Source organism: Lissotriton helveticus, chromosome 12 (assembly GCF_964261635.1).
Source record: "Lissotriton helveticus chromosome 12, aLisHel1.1, whole genome shotgun sequence".
NCBI classification, from domain to species: domain Eukaryota; kingdom Metazoa; phylum Chordata; class Amphibia; order Caudata; family Salamandridae; genus Lissotriton; species Lissotriton helveticus.
This window is the reverse complement of record NC_136073.1, coordinates 799347436-799369219: the sequence shown is the minus strand read 5'-3', so window position 1 is coordinate 799369219 and position 21784 is coordinate 799347436. Positions and strand designations below refer to the sequence as shown.

Sequence of the window (21784 nt, the reverse complement as noted above, 5' to 3'; positions counted from 1 at the left end):
GCTCCTCCAGTGGTCCATGTCGCGATAGGGAAAGATATCACGAGAGGCGACGTTTAGTGAATGATGTCACGATAGAGCACATCTGATGATTGAGTCACAGTGCGACTTTTATGATGTAATATCTCAGGGTGTATGATGTCACGATAGGTCTCAGCTTGATATGTCATACGGTCTAGTCTGGTGAATGATGTCACATCGGGGCTGACGTAGAAAATGATGTCAGAATTGCCCTCATCTCTGTGAATTGTTTACCACTAGTTAATAGGGCCATAATAGTGAATGACGTCACAGCAAGAATCGTCTGGTGAATGATGTCGCGATAGAGCACGTCTGATGGTAGTGTCATAGTAAAGCTTTTATGATGAGTGATATCTTAGTTGGGCTCAGGGTGAATGACGTCACAATCAGTCTCATATAGTGAATGAATGCTTTGACAATGGCTCTTATCGGGTTATTGACACCACACGTTTCATCTAGTGGATAATATTGCAATAGGTCGCTGAGGATGAATGATGTCACGATATGTCTCTGATGTCACAACTGAGCACATCTGCTGAATGTTGTCCTCAGAGGTCTTACATGTTGAAGGATGTGAGATGAGGCCACATGTGGTGCGTGATATCACAGCCAGACCCATCGCTCAATGATGTCACAATGTCACAGTAGGACTCACCTGATGTAAAAGAGGCGCTCTTCTAATGAGTGATGTCATAACAGGACTCATATAGTGAAGGATGTCACAAAAGTCTCACCTTATGAATTATGTCACAATGTGTCTCATCTGGGGAATGATGTCACAGTAGGGCTCACCTGATGTAACAGTAGCGCTCTCATAAGGAGTGATGTCATAACAGGACTCATATAGTGAAGGATGTCCCAAAAGTCTCACCTTATGAATGACGTCACATTGGTGCTGACAAAGAGAATGATGTAAAATTTGGCCTCAGCTCTGATTGATTTGCTCCTAGGGCCCATCTGTTGAGTGACGTCACAGTAGTGCTCTTTTAAAGAATGAGGTGATGTCATATCCGTTGAGTGATGTCACAGTACAGCTCATCTGATGACTGATGTTACTGTAAAGCTCTTATAAGGAATGGTGTCATAATAGATCTCATATCGTGATTGATATTGCAATAGGGCAAAGATTCGGAATGACTTTAGGTCACTTATGGTTTATGATGTCAGAAACCCTTAACTTAAAGAGTGCACATTCGCTACTTGCTATACTTGTGGTCTTGAGGGTACAGGTGTATTTGGATTTGTAAATTACCCCTATTCCACCCCCTCTGCCAGTAGGTCTGTTCTGAACACTTATGCAGTAACCTGGGGGGAGAGCCAGGGCTAAGGAAGCCGAGGAGTCCTCAGATGACCATGTTTCTGTCAGAACAGAGCGTCGGGACTCTCATCTGAGAGAAGCTCATGGACATCCTTGTGATGTTTCACAAGGGATCTACAGTTCAGGCTCAATATATGTAACTTAGAGGCGCTAGAGGCTGTTGCGGCTGAGGAGGGTGGCGGTGGACAGGCCTCAGAGGCCTTGAAGCCACACTGGTTGCAGTATAAAATAGGAGAGCCAGGGAGCCACCCATGCGCCGTGCAATCAGCCTGATGTCTAAAAGCAAGAAACTCGTCCCGAGCATAGGGCACCATTGCCTAGTCAAAAGACCAGGGGTCTGGGCGACAGGCGACGGACCAGCGCGGACGGGCGCAGACGGGCTCGCCTTTGTGTGTGTGGTGCACGCAGCTGAAATCAGCGCCGGCGCTAGGCTGAGGCTAGGAGCGAGACACATCTCTGTACATATGGTGCTGTCCTGCGGCCTCCCTGTCACACAATGCAGCAATTGAATTTGCCTTGATCGGGATGCCGGAACGGAATACAGGTCCGGTCCGGTCGAAGTCCAGGTGAGTGCTCCCCTCCCCTCCCGCTGTCCGTGTGCCCGTTCCCGCCCCCCTCCCGCTGTCCGTGTGCCCGTTCCCGCCACCCCTCCCGCTGTCCGTGTCTCCGGCCCCACTTGTAAATGCTTGTTTTATGCTGCAAGCAGACTTGTCCTCGGCCTACCCGGGCTTTCATTGGGTCACGTGTTCTTGGTGAGAAGGTACTGATAATACACAATTGCCTGGTCTCAGTTTTATGCTGTATTTTAATTGTCAGCAAGGTATGAGCCTGTATTTACTTACACAGCTCATGTGTTATTTCAATACATTAGAATCATATAAGTCATTACTTCATTTACTTACATGAGGTTCAAACACGATCAAAACTTAAATATACATTCTAGACATTAAATCATATTATGCAAAAACATATACAACATATAAATGCACAATTTCATGGTTAGGTTAACTTGGTGAGAAGGTGACATCCTCATAGACCTTTCAACCCTCGAGACCCTCCCTCTCCATCTGGATGCGAAAGTGAGACCTGCCGTGCAATGGATAAAGAGGAAAAGTACAAAGCATATTTCACAAAAGTCACAGTCTACATTTTTTTCATCAATGCTTGCTTAATTTTCTTCTTACACTGGCAGCACTAAGTTAAAGGTTGAACTTGTTGAAGTAGGTGTTTAATTGACATCACTACCTGCAGGTTTGGGGTTTGTTTGTGTTTTTGTGCGCACCTTTCACTTGATCTGCTGTACATTCAAAGATGGCCGCTTGATTCACGTGGTCCGCTTTCTCTTTCCACCGTTTGACCAGTGGCACTGTTTATGCCTCGGTCACGTGACCAGCATCCAGTGGGGTGGCGGAGTAGAGAATTTCGAACCGAGCTTGGGGTACCGGAGCTCTGCGGGCGAGAGAGGCCGGTTAAGAGCCTGCGTCTGTGGGAGAGGAGGGGTGGACAGGCCGGTGAGTAGAGTGGAGGGGGAGCGCAGTGATGCACGGGAGGAGTGTAGGGGTTTTAAATCCATCTGCGGCTGAACCCTGTGAGCATTTCTCGCAGGACAAGGCCATGCCTGCCGGTACCGGGCTCTGCACCCACCGCCCGCGGCCCTCCGGGTTGAGTAGCAGCTGCCCTGGGCCGGTAATATGACCCCCCCTCACTCCCACCCAGAGCGGCAGTGAGGCGAGCGGGCCCGCCCCTCCTCTTCCTGAGAACAGAGTTGCAGAATCATGCTTATTACACCTGCTTTGTAAATGTGGGCTCCACCTGGTGGCTTACAGACCTCAGACCCACCCAACCCGCAAGCAAGAAACCTCATCTCATCATAGACAACACTCTGGACATGTACACCCAAGTGGCTTTCAGGCAGCACCAGGAAAATGGGCACCCAAGCCCTCCTCACCATCAGACCAGACTATGAGGCAGTCTGTCCTCAGGAATAACCAACCATTTCATAAGACTTCAGACCATAAAGACCTCAGCTGCCAGACCAGTCCTTAATCTCCAATGCCGAGCCCATAACACACTCCACTTTAAGCAGCTCTACTGACTCCTAATACACTTTGTGTGCTTCACACTTTAAGCTCCTCACCCACGCCTACAAAGTGGTCCAAAACATAGGCCTTACCTATTTGAACAACTACATCCAATTCCACCTATCTCTCATACATGTGCTCTACCCACTCTCACTAGCACTCACCCCATCATACACAAATGCAGATCAGGCTTCGCCTTCCCATACATGGCTCCTAAAGCATGTAACAACCTGTCACAACACATCAGAGCCTCCTTCTCCCTTCTTGAGTTCCACTATGAGCGCAAAATTGGTTCTTCAAGGAAGCCTACCGGGGCCAGACTCACTCATCTGCTACAGTGCCAGAGTACTTTTGCGGGTGATTAGCGTGCTTTAAAAATGCAGCTGACATAATATCAATCTCTCCATCCTCTTTTTCCCCTTGGCCACCCATTCATGCCTCCCCCACCCATTCTTGATTCCATCCACCCATGAATCCTTCTTTCACCCTTCCGTTCTGTCTTTCTTTCTCTCCATTCCACTATCTCTCATCATTACATTCATCATCCTTCTCTCCAGCCTACATTCCATTTTTCCTTCTCTCCATCATTCCATACACCTTTCATCTTTCCTTTCATCCACCCATCCTTCTCCCCCTCCTTTCTTTCACGCCTTCTTTTCGCATTTTTCTCCTACACACAGCTCCACCCGCTGTGCTTGCTTCCCTGCCCCCTCGCTGTGCTTGCTTCCCTGCCCCCTCGCTGTGCTTGCTTCCCTGCCCCCTTGCTGTGCTTGCTTCCCTGCCCCCTCGCTGTGCTTGCTTCCCTGCCCCCTCGCTGTGCTTGCTTCCCTGCCCCCTCGCTGTGCTTGCCTCCTCGCTGTGCTTGCTCTCCTGAGTGTGTGTGTGGCTCTGGGTGGGTGGGTGTGGCTCTGGGTGGGTGTGTGTGGCTTCTGGGTGGGTGTGTGTGTGTGTGGCTCTGGGTGTGTGTGTGTGTGTGTGTGTGGCTCTGGGTGTGTGTGTGTGGCTCTGGGGGGGTGTGTGTGTGGCTCTGGGTGGGTGTGTGTGGCTCTAGGTGTGTGTGTGTGTGGCTCTGGGTGTGTGTGGCTGTGTGTGTGTGTGTGTGTGTGTGTGGCTCTGGGTGTGTGTGTGTGGCTCTGGGTGGGGGTGTGTGTGGCTCTGGGTGTGTGTGTGGCTCTGGATGTGTGTGTGTGTGTGGTGCTCTGGGGGTGTGTGTGGCTGGCTCTGGGTGTGTGTGTGTGGTAGTAATTGCTGTCTGCTGAGCTCGTCCAGTAGGGTGCAATAGGTCTTACATTTGCGAGAGATTAAGCTATTGGCAATGTAAATGACAATGCCATTTATTTATCTGTTTTCAAAACCAACACATAATTACAAATTTTGTCATTTACAATGCCAATAGCTCTAACTTTTCCAAAGGCGAAACCGTTGCATTTTAAATGCTTGTTGCTCAAGTTATATACATGGCAGAGTGTCTATCAGGCTGTTGCACATCAAAGAATATTCTTTATTTGGATGTAATCTATCGTGTGCTGATTGAATGCATGCACTGAATCATTTTGGAAGTAACATTTTTTTCAGAAAGTGTTTTTTGTAAAAAAGAAAGGTCCACTCCAGGACCAATTGTTTTCTATACCCCTAGGTTCTCCTCGGCACGAGGCCCCGCCCCTAATCACACTGTGAGATTGTTCTACAAGTTGGCAGGTATGCATTTTGAAACGCTCAAAATAAGCCATTTTGCTTGTAGGAAATTGCATTTGGATACAAACATGTTTTTTCAGTCGGAATTTCCAGAACTGGTCGAGTTGGTAAACAATGTAATAAGGATAATCGACAAACTTGTCCTCGCTACCAGAAAATTAACACAATAGCTGACAATGTATTTTAAACACAAACCATTATTACAGGGCATGACGGACCGAGACATGGAGTTAGGCGGTCGCGCTGACTTACTGCGCAGCACCACCACTCCGCTACCGAGCAGAGCCCCAGGGACATCGGGCCGTTAGCCCTCCAGCGGCAGTAACAGGAAATGAAATGCGTCACAGGCACACAGTGAGCCTGAGGTCGACCGTCTCGTTCAGAACAGCAGTCTCGAGACCCCAAAGCCCGCCGATTGGCTGCTTTGAATCTTCTGCGGACCCGCCTTGGTGTCAAATATACCCCCTATTATTACATAGGACGATCAGTCACAGCTAGACAGCCCGCCTTTCCCTTACTGCCGTTGGATAGTAATGATGTCATTCCCGCCAGTTTCTGATCGCTGATTGGTTGTATGGAACTGTCGGTCTTGGCTGAGGAATCCTCTGAGTGACGTCGCCGCCGCCATTTTGGATGAGAGGAGAGCAGGCGATTTGTCAGTCGGAGCGCCCGGTTGAGCGTGCGAAACCCCAGGATGTCAGCGGACAAGCTGGAGAGCGCTGGGAGCCACGGCGAAGACGATGAGGCTGGGGAGGAGAAGCAGGTATATGAAGACCCCGCCCTCCCCCGTTTATTCCCAACGTAGCACGTTGCTTGCCTTGCCAGCATTTGGAAAAGGCCAATCAGGATACGCATTGGTGCTGACAACAAGCATCTCCAATTAGAAAGCGAGCGCCATTCGATTGGCATCTAGCTCGGCCAATAAGAATAGAGAGTGACTCTTAGGGGGTACTATGCATCTTTTCCGTCTCCAAGACCCGCCTTTTTTGATCCAATATGACGCCCTAGCTGTTTTCAGGCATCTTCTTTTCTTGACAGTTTTTGTTATTTGTTAGTTTCACAGGGAATCTACAGAGCAGCGTTGGGTGTCTCTCCAGTCTCTTGTCTTCTAAGATATACGAGTTATACCTAGAATATGCTCTGCCCTCCTTGACCGAATGTTCTATTTCAAAGTCTGTCGAGCAGTCATTGTGTTAGATGTAATCAGTGGCTTTTGGCACGATTGGCAGCCAGGTGTTGCTGTGTTATGGATAACTAACAGGTGTTTTTTTCGGTGGTTATGCATATTTACTTCCAGCAATGAATATAGTTCCGTTGCTCCTTTTGGTGTTTCATAAAGTGGCATTTTAGTGACACTTGTTCTTTTTGGGAATAATCTAGGTGAAATAGGTATAAAGTGCATTGTCAAAATATCTGCCCCTGGTTCTTAGTGTCTATATTATTGTCCCTGCTCAATGTACGGTGTTCCCAGATTAGCAGCCGTCAAATGAAGGGTATATACATTGCTGTACAGTCAGGAATAACAAACGTGACTCAGAACCCATGGGACTTGGTGGTGCAGGTGGGTGGGAGGAATATTATCAGAAGGCACGGCATTTCAGGAAGAAGCGAGTGTGCTCTTATGCTTCACTCAGTGATCTCTTCAGCTCTCAAGCTAAACTGACTTGATGAATTGGGGCAATTATTGAAGGCTAGTTCCAGACAGCCGATGATGACTGCGAAATCAGTCAAGGTTGAGAGTGATGTAGAGCGAGTGCACGCGGTCATATGGTTTGCATTTAACCCATGTCAATAATCTTATCATAGTATTTCAATCGGTATTTGTAGAGTGCTTCGCAGTCACTCCTCGGGGTATCTTGACACTTGAGGTCTACATCGAAAAGCCAGGTCTTGAGCTTCCTTTGAAGTGAGGGAGGGAGTAGTCCGGAGGTGGAGGGGCAGGTGGTTCCCGGTCTTAGAGGCGATGTAGGAGAAGAACCCCCCCCCCCCCGCCCCCCCACCGATGTGGTGGGTGTGCGCAAGTAGGTGTCTTGTGGGTTGATGGAAATGAGTTGGTGGTTGATGTGGCCGGCCCTTGATTGTATAAGGCTTTGTAGGCGTGCATGAGAACCTTGATCTGGCATCTCTTCTGGATGCCAGATCGGAGGTAGAACACTTGGCACGGGTGATTCTCGGCGCCCCAAACAGCTCTTGTAGTATATTTAACATCCTGAATAGTCTCACTAGCCCAGAGTGTGTCAAGAACGACTCCACCCCCCCCCCCCCTCCCCCTCTCAGGAACTCTGTGACAATCTAGCAAGGTTTTTGCAGGAGAAAATCAGGTTGATTATTGATGACCTGGGGTGGAGCAGCAACAATCTTTGGAAAAAGTTGATTGTGACAGCCTGCCGACCCCCGGCGCTGCCTATGTACTGGAAGGAGTTGAACCTCTTGCAGTCTTTCCCCAGATGTCTGTAGAGGAGTTCAGGTAAGTAGGCTCTGGCATTACATCTGGGTCCCCGCTTGATTCGCTACCTTTAAAAATCTGGAAGGAGTATGAGTCTGAGCTCTTCCCTGTGCTGCGGCGGGGGTGCAACCAGTCGCTTGCTACGGGAGCGGTTCCACCTCAGTGGAAACAAGCGGTGGTTACCCCCCTATTGAAAAAGCCCTCCCTTGATCCGGATTGCCTAAAGAATTTTAGGCCAATCTCGCTCCTACCATATCCTGCAAAAATTGTAGAGAGGGTGGTGGCAGGCACCCTTCCTAGGCATCTTGAACATCACAAGCTCTTGGAGGACGTTCAATTTGGCTTCCGTCCAGCTCACGGCACCGAGACGGCCCTTGTGACCGTGCTGGATGAACTACGCTGGCAGGCAGACAGGGGACAGGTGGGGGTTCTGATCCTGCTTGAACTGTCTGCCGCCTTTGATACGGTGAACCATGATATTTTGCTGGACAGGCTGAGAGAGGTGGGAGTTGCAGGGAAAGCCCTTGGATGGTTTGAGTCCTTCCTCCAGGGTAGGGAACAGGCTGTCACTCCCTCCCTTTCAATCTGCCTTCTCTACCATCTCGCATGGTGTCCCTCAAGGATCGGCTACCAGTCCAATACTCTTTAATGTTTATATGAAGCCCTTAATAGCGATCATTAAATAGTTTAAGATCAAAACTGTTAATTATGTGGACGACACGCAGCTGATCCTGTCCTGGGAGGGGAATGAGTCCCTCCTGGGAGGAATTCCACAACTGTTTGAGAGCCACTGTGGAATGGCTGAAAGCCAATTCCTTGTAATTCAACACAGGGAAGACTGAAGTGCTTTATTGCCCTAGGATACATTCTCCTCTACCTAGTACTTTCTGGCCGAAGGATTTCTCGCCCCAGATCCAGCCTGTGAAGGTAGTCCGGAATCTGGGTGTGATGTTCAATAGTGACCTTTCCTTGGAGGCTCAGGTTTCTAAGGTGGTAGCCAGTTGTATGGCCATCCTTCGCCTCATGAATAAAATCTTACCTCTGCTACCGTCCCTGGCAAGGATAAAGGTGGTGCGTTGCACCGTGCTCAATAGGATAGACTATTGTAACGCCCTACTGCTGGAGTCTCCCAGCTATCTACTGGACAGACTCCAGAGACTCCATTCGGCAGCTGCAAAACTCGCCTTAGATTGGTCAACCAGATCCTCCTCCTCGGGGGCCCTGGCTCAGTTGCACTGGCTCCCTCTGAGACAACGGGTGATGTTTAAGTCACTTTGTCTGATCTTTAAAGCCCTTCATGGGTAAGGCCCGGCTTGCTTTCAAAGGAAATTTTCATGGCATGTGCCGGCCCGCAATCTACGCTCCGCTTCGGCTAGGGTGGTGACTGTTCAGAGATTTAGCAGATCCAGAGCAGGTGGCAGGTCATTTAGCGTGGCTGCGGCCAAGCTCTGGAACTCCCTGCCTATTGATTTGAGGAAGATCAACTGCCTTCTCATTTTTAGAAGACAGTTAAAAACCTTGCTCTTTCCCACCCGGGCTTAATCTGTAGTCTGTGGCTGCGGCCAAGCTCTGGAACTCGCTGCCTATTGATTTGAGGAAGATCAACTGCCTTCTCATTTTTAGAAGACAGTTAAAAACCTTGCTCTTTCCCACCCGGGCTTAATCTGTAGTCTGTAACTAATCACACCTTTCCCATGGGTTCTCCAGCGCCAGGATGCCTCTCGAGGTGGTAGTATGCTTTATAAGTATAATAAATTAATTAATTAATAAATAAATGGGGAGCCAGTGGAGTCTTCTGGAGTGTGGGGGGGGATGATGTGGGTCCATCTGGGGAGGTACAGGAAAAGTCTGGCTAAGATTACCGAACGGTCTGGAGTCTAATGAGGTGCTGGGTGGGGATCCCGGTGTAGAGTGTGTATCTGTAGTCAATGCAGCTTGTGACGAGGGCCTGAGTGGCAGTCTTTCTGGTGTTGACTGAGATCCATCTGAAGATTCTGCGGAGGGTGTGGAAGCAGAAGGAGGCAACAGTGTTGACTTGTTTCATGGTCAGTTCGCTGTCTAGGATGATGCGTGCATGGTCTGTTGGCACAGGTCAGAGTTCATCTGGTCACCAGCCGTGGTCCCATTTGGATGTATTCTTCCAGAAGATCAGTACTTCTGTCTTGTCAGAGTTGAGGGGGTTGGTTCTCATCCAGTTGGCTCCATTGGTCATGGTGTCCCAGAAGTTTGTTCTGGTGGTGGCGGGGCCTTCAGTGAGCGAGTGGATGAGTTGAGTGTCGTCTCTTAAGGCCGTGGGATCTGACTAAGTCTGTGAGGGGGAGTCATGTAGGTGTTGAACAACGTGGGGTTGAGGGAAGATCCTTGGGGTGCGCTGCATATGTTGTCTTTGGGTTCAGAGGTGAAAGGCAGCAGCCAGATGCACTGTGCGTGTCTTATAAGGAAGGAGGCGATTCCCCTTGAGGGCATTTTGCTGTATGCCGATGTTGTGGAGTCTGTTGATGAGAGTATGTTGGGATACAGTGTCGAACGCAGCAGTGAGATTGAGGAGGATCAAGGCTACTGTCTCCCTGCGGTTGAGGAGGGTTCTGATGTCGTCCGTGGCAGCGATCAGCTCGGTCTCCATGCTGTGGTTGGCGCTGAATCCTGATTGGGAAGCATCAAGCAGGTGGTTTTGTTCCAAAGTATTCAGTGAGCTGTTGGTTGATGGGTTTCTTGAATACTGTGGCCAGGTAAGGGAGCAAGCAGATAGGTCAATTATTTTTGAGTCTGCTGGGACCGAAGTAGGTTTGCTTTAGGAGGGGTCTGACCTTTGCGTGTTTCTGTCGGTCTGGAAAGGCTGCTGTGGAGAAGCAGCTGTTGATGCTGGTGAGTTCCGCGTTGATTTGTTCGGTTCCGAGGTTGTAAAGACAGCAAAGCAGGGGTGGTGGGTGCCCCTGAGTGGATGGATGGCATGATGGATGTGGTGGTCTGAGCGGTGTGGAGACCATGTGGTGATCATTCAGCTGGTGTGCGCTGGTTCCTTTCCTGCCTAGGTGATGTGCAGACCTATGCCAGAGCTATTTTGAAAGTACTGCTGTAGCAGTTTTCCAGTCTACTCTTGTACACACAAACTGTATAGGTGTGTGTGTATATTAATGTGTATGTATATGTGTGTGTGTGTGTATATATATATGTGTGTGTGTGTATGTATGTATATGTGTATATGTGTGTGTGTGTGTATATATATATATATATGTTCCGGGATGGCTCCTAGTTCGCAGGACCCCTGGCGCTTCTGGTATCCGGTGCCGTACTCCTCGGCTGAGCCCAGCCTTAATTTATCTCGCACACCCCCTCAGAATTGAAGGATTGAGTACGCACTCACAAAGGTTTAAAGTTTTCCCAATTTTCAATTTATTTCCAAAATCCAGCAAATCAGTCACAAGAACCGACGCGTTTCGCTGCTCGCACACGCAGCTTGCTCACGGTTAAACATTTGATTATTACAGACCCCTCCTATTTCTACCGGGTAAACGCCAAACAAGTCCATTTTTTAGAGCATCACTTCCTGTCTCTTAACCGGAAGTGACTTGGGGATTGTAGTTTTTTACTTACTTAAAAACTACCAATTCACGTTATTGTGGTATGCATACAGTTAAATTCATTCATTGCGCATAATCAGAATTCGCATAATTCATGATTATTGTACTACTCATTTTGAGGCTCACTTCTCATATGTGTACATCCTATCATGGTCATTTTGCGTGCTATTGGTCATTTTATCATTTTAACGCTGTTATGCCCTCCAGTGGGCCTAGCATCACAGGGTTTCACAATCCAATTTGCATATTAATCAATACATTTTTCTATGTGCTACGCACTATTTCATCATTAATTTAAACAATCCTGTTAGCCCTCTAGTGGGCTGTTACCATGTGTCTTTTAAATGAAGGTCACGCATATGTACCACATTACTAATCTCTAACTTGTACATATGATTTATGTAATTTCAAACGTGTGTTTAACCACAATTCATTTCAAATCCCCTCTTAATTACATAATGTAGTCCTTCTTGAATAATGTTCTCTGTTATTCAAACCATATTTCTGATAAGTCATACTGACCCACAGTCTTATTCACACGCGTCACAGGTGTACATATAGTTCTTCACTCTGATTAAGCCCCATCGGGGTCATCGTCCTGAAATTTAAAATTTGACGCGATTCTCTACATCTCAAAGTTTTTTCTCTATCCCCCCCCCTCTCATGTGGGAGGATTTGTTCCAAAGCATAGAATTTCAACAATGTCCAATCACTGTTGTGGGCGGTCTCCATATGCTTTGCCACAGCATTGTTTCTGTCCTTATTCACTGTCGCCCTTACATGCTCTAAAATTCTTTTTTTCAGTTCATTTTTCGTGCTACCAATGTATTTCAGTGCACATGGACATTCAATTACGTATACCACATGTGTACTCAGACAGTTGATTAGTTCTTTGATTTGCCACATTTTGTTATTCAGCATTGCCACTTCCTTTTTATTTACAGCGATTTGGCACACCTTACAGTGTTGACATTTTATGAACCCTTTGGTTTTCATCCATTGTATTCCTTTTGGTTTCTTAGTCCGGTCCTTGTAATGGCTTTGAATGAGTCTATCTTTCAGATTTCTCGCCCTTCTATATGTTATCTCAGGATGTTTGCCCATAATTGTGTTTATTGTTGGGTCCAATTGTAGCAGTTTCCAGTTTTTTCTGATGATGCTCACGATTTGTTTGGATTCTCATGTATAATCCAAAATCAATCTTATTTTCTTATCTTCTGATTTTTTGGTGGATTCTGTGTTTTTTCGTTTGGAAGTCAGTGCATCCTTTCTTTCTTTAGCGTTTGCTCTATTCCACCCTCTTTTGATGACTTCTTTGTTGTAGCCCCGATTTTTGAACCTTTGTGCCATGGCATAGCTCGTGGTTTTCCATTCCCTCTCCTCTGAGCAGATCCTACGCACTCTTAAAAATTCTCCATACGGAATATTTTCCTTCACTGAAGCTTTATGGAAACTGCTTGCGTGTAAAGTTGAGTTTGTTGCGGTTTCCTTCCTGTGTAAAGTTGTTTCCACACGATCATTTCGAATATATATTTCTGTGTCAAGAAATATAGCTTTAGTTTGGCTGATGTTGTATGTGAATTTGAGATTGGTACTGCAACAAATTGCGTGGCACCCGGACAATGACTTCTATGTTAACAAAATTGCAAAATGGGTCAGATACATTTTGCACTTTTGTTAACATAGAAGTCATTGTCCGGGTGCCACGCAATTTGTTGCAGTACCAATCTCAAATTCACATACAACATCAGCCAAACTAAAGCTATATTTCTTGACACAGAAATATATATTCGAAATGATCGTGTGGAAACAACTTTACACAGGAAGGAAACCGCAACAAACTCAACTTTACACGCAAGCAGTTTCCATAAAGCTTCAGTGAAGGAAAATATTCCGTATGGAGAATTTTTAAGAGTGCGTAGGATCTGCTCAGAGGAGAGGGAATGGAAAACCACGAGCTATGCCATGGCACAAAGGTTCAAAAATCGGGGCTACAACAAAGAAGTCATCAAAAGAGGGTGGAATAGAGCAAACGCTAAAGAAAGAAAGGATGCACTGACTTCCAAACGAAAAAACACAGAATCCACCCAAAAATCAGAAGATAAGAAAATAAGATTGATTTTGGATTATACACGAGAATCCAAACAAATCGTGAGCATCATCAGAAAAAACTGGAAACTGCTACAATTGGACCCAACAATAAACAAAATTATGGGCAAACATCCTGAGATAACATATAGAAGGGCGAGAAATCTGAAAGATAGACTCATTCAAAGCCATTACAAGGACCGGACTAAGAAACCAAAAGGAATACAATGGATGAAAACCAAAGGGTTCATAAAATGTCAACACTGTAAGGTGTGCCAAATCGCTGTAAATAAAAAGGAAGTGGCAATGCCGAATAACAAAATGTGGCAAATCAAAGAACTAATCAACTGTCTGAGTACACATGTGGTATACGTAATTGAATGTCCATGTGCACTGAAATACATTGGTAGCACGAAAAATGAACTGAAAAAAAGAATTTTAGAGCATGTAAGGGCGACAGTGAATAAGGACAGAAACAATGCTGTGGCAAAGCATATGGAGACCGCCCACAACAGTGATTGGACATTGTTGAAATTCTATGCTTTGGAACAAATCCTCCCACATGAGAGGGGGGGGATAGAGAAAAAACTTTGAGATGTAGAGAATCGCGTCAAATTTTAAATTTCAGGACGATGACCCCGATGGGGCTTAATCAGAGTGAAGAACTATATGTACACCTGTGACGCGTGTGAATAAGACTGTGGGTCAGTATGACTTATCAGAAATATGGTTCGAATAACAGAGAACATTATTCAAGAAGGACTACATTATGTAATTAAGAGGGGATTTGAAATGAATTGTGGTTAAACACACGTTTGAAATGACATAAATCATATGTATAAGTTAGAGATTAGTAATGTGGTACATATGCGTGACCTTCATTTAAAAGACACATGGTAACAGCCCACTAGAGGGCTAACAGGATTGTTTAAATTAATGATGAAATAGTGCGTAGCACATAGAAAAATGTATTGATTAATATGCAAATTGGATTGTGAAACCCTGTGATGCTAGGCCCACTGGAGGGCATAACAGCGTTAAAATGATAAAATGACCAATAGCACGCAAAATGACCATGATAGGATGTACACATATGAGAAGTGAGCCTCAAAATGAGTAGTACAATAATCATGAATTATGCGAATTCTGATTATGCGCAATGAATGAATTTAACTGTATGCATACCACAATAACGTGAATTGGTAGTTTTTAAGTAAGTAAAAAACTACAATCCCCAAGTCACTTCCGGTTAAGAGACAGGAAGTGATGCTCTAAAAAATGGACTTGTTTGGCGTTTACCCGGTAGAAATAGGAGGGGTCTGTAATAATCAAATGTTTAACCGTGAGCAAGCTGCGTGTGCGAGCAGCGAAACGCGTCGGTTCTTGTGACTGATTTGCTGGATTTTGGAAATAAATTGGGAAAACTTTAAACCTTTGTGAGTGCGTACTCAATCCTTCAATTCTGAGGGGGTGTGCGAGATATATATATATATATATATATATATATATATATATATATATATATATATATACACACACCTTTTAAAGATTCTGTGAGCAAGATACCCTACTCATCCCATTCGGCTCTCGGGGAAGCTAGGGTCTTAAGCCTAGTGCTTCATAAAGCCTGATGGGCCAGTGTAATAAAATGCCTGCCATTCCCCATGGTCTACAGTGTGCTGGTCAATGGATCCACCAGTATTTGTTCACCGCCCGCCCACCCACCCATGTATATGTCATTGCCACATACGTCAGGAGCTGCTCTAGGGGGAGATAATGTGCTTGCTTGAATATTTAAAAGGGCATGAGATAGCCAGTCACATAGGATGACGATTGTTGTTATTCCTGCTCTAACCCAGATGCATCTGTTCGCCCTGGTGATCAACAGAGCAAAGCAGGGCAAGGACCATAATGGGACCACTGGAGCATATGGGTTCGTGCTGAACTATTTTAAGTAGCGATGCTGGTGGTATTGCCCCTCCCTCAACAGAATGGACTCAGGCTGGGGAACACAACAGTTGCCAAATACATATTCTCTAATGTCCTCAAGACGAAGTCTGCCATTCAGGTATGTAAACTCAAAGGAGGAGTTGGGGCTGAGCCATCTTGCCATCCCCTGGAGCTCAGCGTCCAGGTAGTAAGACTCAAAGTCCAGGCCTCAAAGCCACCACCGTCCAGTGGAGATATATAATGTGCCTAGAGCACAGTGTGGTCCCTACCAGTTCCATCAACAACGTGGCTAGCTTGCAGAAAAAGATGCCTATCAGTTGTGAATGCATATTGGCAAAGAATTACAAGAACCAGGGTATGTGTACCATTTTGGCCCGGGCCACCCGGCCCATCACCAATAATGGGAGCTTGCCCCAGAAGCCTATGGAGGCCTTAACCAAGATACGCGTCCTTGCAAGGTTGCCCTGCACATTGTCTTGGTGACCTCTATAGACGCTCACACCCAAGTATCTTATCATAGTGCACTCCAACTGGAATCCTCCAAACATGGGTACGGTCAAGCTGGTGGCCATACTCTCCGTCAACAGGAAAAGGCATGATTTGTCTCCGTTTACTCATATACGTGAATATTTCTCGTACAGATGTAGCTTGCAACAGCAGGCCAGAGATGTACTCTTGCATGAACAACAAGATGTCATCCGCATGCAACGAGATGTGTGTGTGTGTGCCCATAGATTAGGATAACAACCTGGAGACCATGCCGTCGGATGTGTTGCACTAGAGCTTCCATGTTTACAGAGAACAATAGCGGGGAGAGGGGGCAGTCATGCATGTCTCATGCTGTACCGGCCAGGCGACGAGAGACCACATGTCCAGTCTGGACGCGTGCTGAGAGTAAAGCTGCATCCATTTAATGATATTGCTACCAAACACCATGCTATGCATTGTTGCCCAAAGAAAGCTCCACTTCAATCGAAGGCCTTCTCCATATCTATAGAGGCTGCCGCCAAGACATCACAGTCAGGGTCAAAAATACTTAAAACATGAAAGAATCAGCTGATTAGGGACCATGCTGCGCTCTGGAAAAAAACATTCTGGTCTTGATGAACCAGATGAGGCAAAACCCTGAGAATCGTGTTTACTAGGACCGTTACTAGGACCTTGCAATCAAGGTTAAAGAGTGAAAAGGGTCCGTAAGAGACTTATCCAGCATGTCTTGGTCTTCTTTCGACCGTGTCGCCACAACCGCTTTATTCGTGGGCTGGGGCAGTGACCCATAGCATATTCTGTTATAACGGGTTAATAATTGAGCGATTGATCAGTCTTGAAATGCCTTACAGTACGCCATAGATAGCCCGTCCCTGTCCAGTGTTTTGACAATGTGGAACTGTTATCAGGCCAATGCAAGCTCTTCTGGCTGTAGAGGAAGCACTCTCTAAATCAGTCATCTGTTTGCTCATCAACCAAGTCAAAGTTGCCTCCTGTAGATTGGCACTTCTATAGTTGTTCATGATTGGAGTTTCATAGTTGATTGTGATTTGAGTGTAGGCTTCTCTGGTTGTCATACCAGAGTGGCTCAGGTTCTTATTAGTGTGATTATTTGTTTGAAGGGTGAAAGTGGGCTGACTAAAGCTTGGAGGCATTAGTTGACCAATCTTGTATAGGGGGGGCAGGCTGCAATGGTTAGTACTTGGAATAGAGATGTGGTTTATAATTTAGTTAGGTGTCTTTGTGTGAGCATCATAGATATCCTTACAGGTGGTGGCTAGGCTGAAGTGGTTTTTAAAAGTGTCTTGTGACCCTTCTGTACAAGTGGAATCTAGGCGGTTGAGTGACTTTGGTTGGAAGCCTTTTGAGACTTTTGAGTGTAGGTTGTAAGAGTTAATAAATAGTCTTTAGAGGGGTTAGTGGCACGCTTCAACTCTCTTCACCCATGTATTGTGGAGTCAGGTTAGTGTACAGGTGTCATGGTTTGTATTAATATTAGTATGCTTGCAGGTGGCATATTTGACTTGGTCTCCAGGATTATGTAATGATATTGCTTAGTTTGATATGTTTGTTCAGAAGCTGTAGTGTCAGATAAAGGGAGGTTTCAATATTGTGGTAGTAGTGTGTTAGATGTGAAAATCAACATTAAATGAAGACTGAGTGAAAGGAAGACGGACTGTTGTGCAGTTTGATGTCTGAGGACTGGAGCATTATGTTGCCATTAATGAACTGATGTGGAGTTCACACCTCAGAATATTGATCCTGATATTGTGAAGTTGAGAGTTTATAATCTTGTTAAATTATTGTTTCCTTTGTCTCAGTAACGAAATTTAAAACCAACTATTCACGACTGGTTGTCTTTAATAAAGAAGATTAAGGGAAATCAGTTATTCCAAATCAAAGGGCTCTGGCATAGCGGACCCCCCCAATTCTACTCACAAAGAATTAAGTGAGTAATGTAGGTTTTTTTATGGACAACATCCCTTATAAAATATTTGGGGGGGTTTCTAACGGCCAAGCACAAAGTTTACAACACATGCAACATCAACCCTCTGCTAACTATTTTATTCAAAAGCATTAGGAAAGCTAAAAATGTCATGCTCTCTCTGGACTCCTAGTCAATCTAAATATGAACTTCATACTACGCTTGCTTCTTGTTGCGCATACCTTGCCACTCTTCTTCCCCCCCCCCCCCCCCCCCCCACACACGGACATTAGCACATATACATGAGAAATAGCTCAAGTTGTTTGGCAATCAAGTAAGTAGTTAAAATAGGGTGGGTGATGTGCAAATTTGAAAAATCAGTTCTTTACGCGTTTAGGTGTGAGTGCGCTGTGTGTCTTGCTTTGCAGGCCTGTATTCTTTGTAATTATAACAGTGTTTGAGAAGTGGTGCTCATATTTTGGGTTGATCTGTGTCAATTTGTACAAGTATGAGGTGCAATTGTGTTTCAGTTTAATATCTTCTTTTTCCTATTATGATATTAATTTTTGCATAGAAGTGGTACATTATCATGTTTTACATTATGTAACTAGGATTAAGGAGCCTAGTTATATGTTGGCGGTGTGAGTATTCCATTGCATCAGTATACACACTAGCAACATAATAGTCCGCCCGCCCATTTAATTGTGGGTGGACCATAGGTAGGGCTAGGGCGGTGACTACTCTGTCACTGCCATAGCCAAACCTTTCTGGCAGCCCGGCGGAATAAAGGCTGCTGGAGCAATGGCTACATGTCCTCCCACCCAATTCTCTTTTACAAAATAAAACTGTTTGGTACAGGGTTGCGTCATGCAATAATAAGGTAGATAATCCCTCTGTTTTCCCACAATACGGAACTTGCGATATATACCTCTCCGTTTTTTTCCCCCCGTAACTGTAGTTGAGATCCTATCCATCACACCCAAATTGTCTCATCACATCCTTTCCGGTGTTTTATATTATTTAGGGTGGCCCACATTCTGCAAGTTTATGTAGTACCGTCTGGATTGGACTCCATTTCCCTAATATTTCTTGTCTCTCCTTCTGGGTTATGAATGCGTGTGCTATTAAGCATTCCGGTCCTGCTTGTTTCCAAATTTCCTTCTACCATACTTTCTTTCCTGGTACTGTTGGGGACTTCTGTGTGATCGCAGTGCTGCATTTCGCTGAACTTGGAGGCAGGTCTGTAAATTTACACTCCTCACATTTGCTTGTACTGGCCATCAGTCCCGCTAAGAACTCCTTTTGTTTGTAACTCACTAGCTCATTTATCAGCGTTGTGATCTGGTTTATCACCGTTCTCCAGAATAGACTCAAGAGTTGGCAGTTTCAGAACATGCAGAGGAAGTAAGCATCTATTTACTCTGCATCATGTTAGCGTTCATCTTATGTATCCGTTGCCTGAGCAAACAATATTGTGGCCTCAGACTGCCTTGCCTGGTACCTCTATCTGCTGTCAGTCTTTAGCCTGGTGGCCGGGTCTGTGTTCAGTAGTCTTATCCAGCCCTTCATCTCGACACCAGAGTTCATATACTTCATCACCCAGCATAAATAGTTCTATCGAAAGGTATCAAACACGTTCTCCTTCTCTAATGATGCCACTGTTGAAGCTTGTGTGGCTTCTTGCTCAGATGGAACAGCTTTCCAAAGTTGGGTGATGTGATACGCCTTGTGAAGCAGGCATTCTTGTCAGTAGTGTTTGCCAATATTTTGCTTAAAAGTTTGTAATCTAAATTCAACATAGATAGGGACCTATTTGTTTTATCTTGGCCTGATTTCAATATTCAATCAATCAATCAATCACTGCATTTCTAAAGCGCGCTACATACCCGTGAGGGTCTCAAGGCGCTGGGGAGCGCTACTGATCGAAGAATGCTTCTCTAATCGTTAGAGGAAGCCACCCTGTTCTCGAGCTGAGTCGTAAATTTTTGGTAACTTAGAGTGCCTCTGAATGTGTTAGATATATCTTATTTGCATCTCTTGTTCTTTAATGGGCACTTCTTGGTCTTTCTTCTGCTCCTCATTTAATTTCCGTCTTTATGAATGTAATCTTCCAAATGTTCTTTGCTTAAGCCCTGTGGGGTTGCATGTAGTGCCCTTTAGTCAGCAAATATTTGCGTTACTTCTGTATGTGTATGGTGTAGTACCAAATCATCTGGCAGTGTTGAGGCCACTGCTGTCATCAGTTGTAACATGAGTCTGCCCAGTTACTGCCCTTCCAATGCTGCTTAGCAGTAAACTACCAGTAGTCCAACCTCGGAAATCTCCGCAGAGCCTCTCCACGTTTCTATCTTCTTTCTAAGAGCTCATCCTTATGATCCGGAGCGTCCACCACTAACTTTCCAGGTTCCACACAGTCTGCTTGAGCTTGATCACTTGAGTCATCAGTGCCTCTGTAGCCCCTTTTGTTGTTCTGGTGGATGCTCCTTCTAATGACTGCTTTGAATGCCTTGCATGCTGTTCTCATACTCGCTTCTGGCCTCTCATTGTGTTTATAATAGACTGCTATGGCTTCCATGATCTCTTCTGTGATTTGTAGAGCTTGTTTTTTCAGCCTCTGTGTGGAGATGCATGTGGTTGCTTTCCCTCATCTTGTCAGCCGTCTAGGGCTGTGGTCAGATAATGTTTTACCTAAATACTCCACGTCATTTGGTATCTCGTGCCGCAGCTGTGCTAATCTATCTGTTTGGGTGTCAAGCTTATACAGACTGTGAGAAATAGGACTATTCTTGTTTATTTGGAAACATCTGTCGCTAGGCTTCACATATTTTCCAATTAGTCATCCTTTGGGCCCCTTCATTTGCCATTTTCCAGTTAGTTGTATTGTGCAGCTGTATGCATGATCTCTCCAAGACATTTTTCACTGTACAGTAATAGTGCCTTCTTCCTCAAACATTACAGGTGTGTTGAGATCTAGCAGAGTGCTTACAGTTTTTTTTTTATTCCATCAGTGAACAAAATTGGTGATCAAATTGGCGATTTTACACACAGGTTGTAGTATTTTACCATTTAGTCACCCTGTTACTGCCGCACATCCACTGTCCGGCTTTGGAGCTGTAACCTTCTATAAGCGCGCACCTGGGCTCACACTGAGCCCGCCCACCTCATTAAAATAATTTTGTCCTCTATATATGCTATATCTTTTATGTGAATTTCTTAAAGAAACACATTCTGCACACCATTGTGGCTAATGAATGACTTCACTATTGTGATTTCCACTGGGTTGGATGTTCCCCCTTATATTCCATGTCATGTCTATGATTTTTGTATCGGAGAATTTCTGATTTAATCGGGTGCTGTCCCTATGTGTATGTAGTGTGGAACCTAACTATCCAGCAATTCTTTCAATGCTCTTGATTGATGTACATCTGAACGTTGATTCCTCTCTCATTCTTACTGTTAAGCAGAAAAAAACAGATCTTATCTGTTTATCTGTGGCAAAAGCTATGTTCCAGTCTGCTGCAAAAATCTCAGTACTTCTCTCTGTTCATAAGTCTTTCGGCTCGCTATTATTTGTTTTACTATTGGATGTTTGAATATAACTGTTTTGGTGCTGGAAAAACCATGTAGCATTGCCCTGGGGCCCTCCTAACTCGACAGCACTACCTTTTAGAAAACCCTTTTCCAAGAAGGTTCCTACTTGGGGATTATGTTAGGAGCAAAATCCCATGCCCTGAAATTTCACTGGATCCCAGATGTCAGAATACAGGAGAATGTCTCAATTTCTGCTTTACAGACATCTCCAGCTGTCAGAAGTCCTGTACCATCACAACAGATTGACTTCCATAAAGTGAAACAAAATGAGAATGATTTACAAGATAGGAACATAATCTGATGCTCTGACATGGATCTTGCCATCAAAGGACAACGTTGGCCAGCCCTGGATGATAGGCATTAGTGCCCATAGACTCATGTAAAGATTGATCTCCGAACGAGAGCCAAGCTTAACTGGGTAGACCTGGCTCACTAGGATGTTTATTGGATATGCTCCACACTTGGACCTAGCAGAAGATGTCTAGAGATTAAGTTCAGAAATAATTAACTAAATGTACGTACAAGTGAATTAAATTTTGAATATGGTTTAATACGGGTCGTACTATTTGCCATGAACCGGCAGAAATCCCAAGTGTGATTTAA

The 21784-nt window shown here is 45.2% G+C and overlaps 2 protein-coding genes across 8 annotated transcripts in view; one reads left to right on the top strand and one right to left on the bottom strand.

Moving 5' to 3' along the window:
• Window positions 1-5453, bottom strand: part of LOC144798592 (uncharacterized) — a 352559-nt gene extending 347106 nt beyond the window's left edge. For 5 of the 6 annotated variants that reach the window (XR_013603574.1, XR_013603572.1, XR_013603573.1 and 2 more), the window contains exon 1: window positions 5308-5447. Coding sequence is in view for 3 of the 6 variants with exons in the window: in XM_078669547.1 (XP_078525673.1) it covers window positions 5308-5409 (102 nt within the window). In the remaining 3 variants the exon portion in view is untranslated. Of the gene's footprint in view, window positions 1-5307 lie in introns of all 6 variants that reach the window. The other variant, XM_078669548.1, reaches the window with a different exon arrangement.
• A 261-nt stretch (window positions 5454-5714) lies between these two features.
• ENSA (endosulfine alpha) overlaps window positions 5715-21784 on the top strand; it is a 42526-nt gene continuing 26456 nt past the window's right edge. The window contains exon 1 of one of the 2 annotated variants that reach the window (XM_078671283.1): window positions 5715-5875. In XM_078671283.1, the coding sequence (XP_078527409.1) occupies window positions 5807-5875 (69 nt within the window). In that variant the 5' untranslated portion in view covers window positions 5715-5806. The remainder of the gene's footprint in view (window positions 5876-21784) is intronic. The other variant, XM_078671282.1, reaches the window with a different exon arrangement.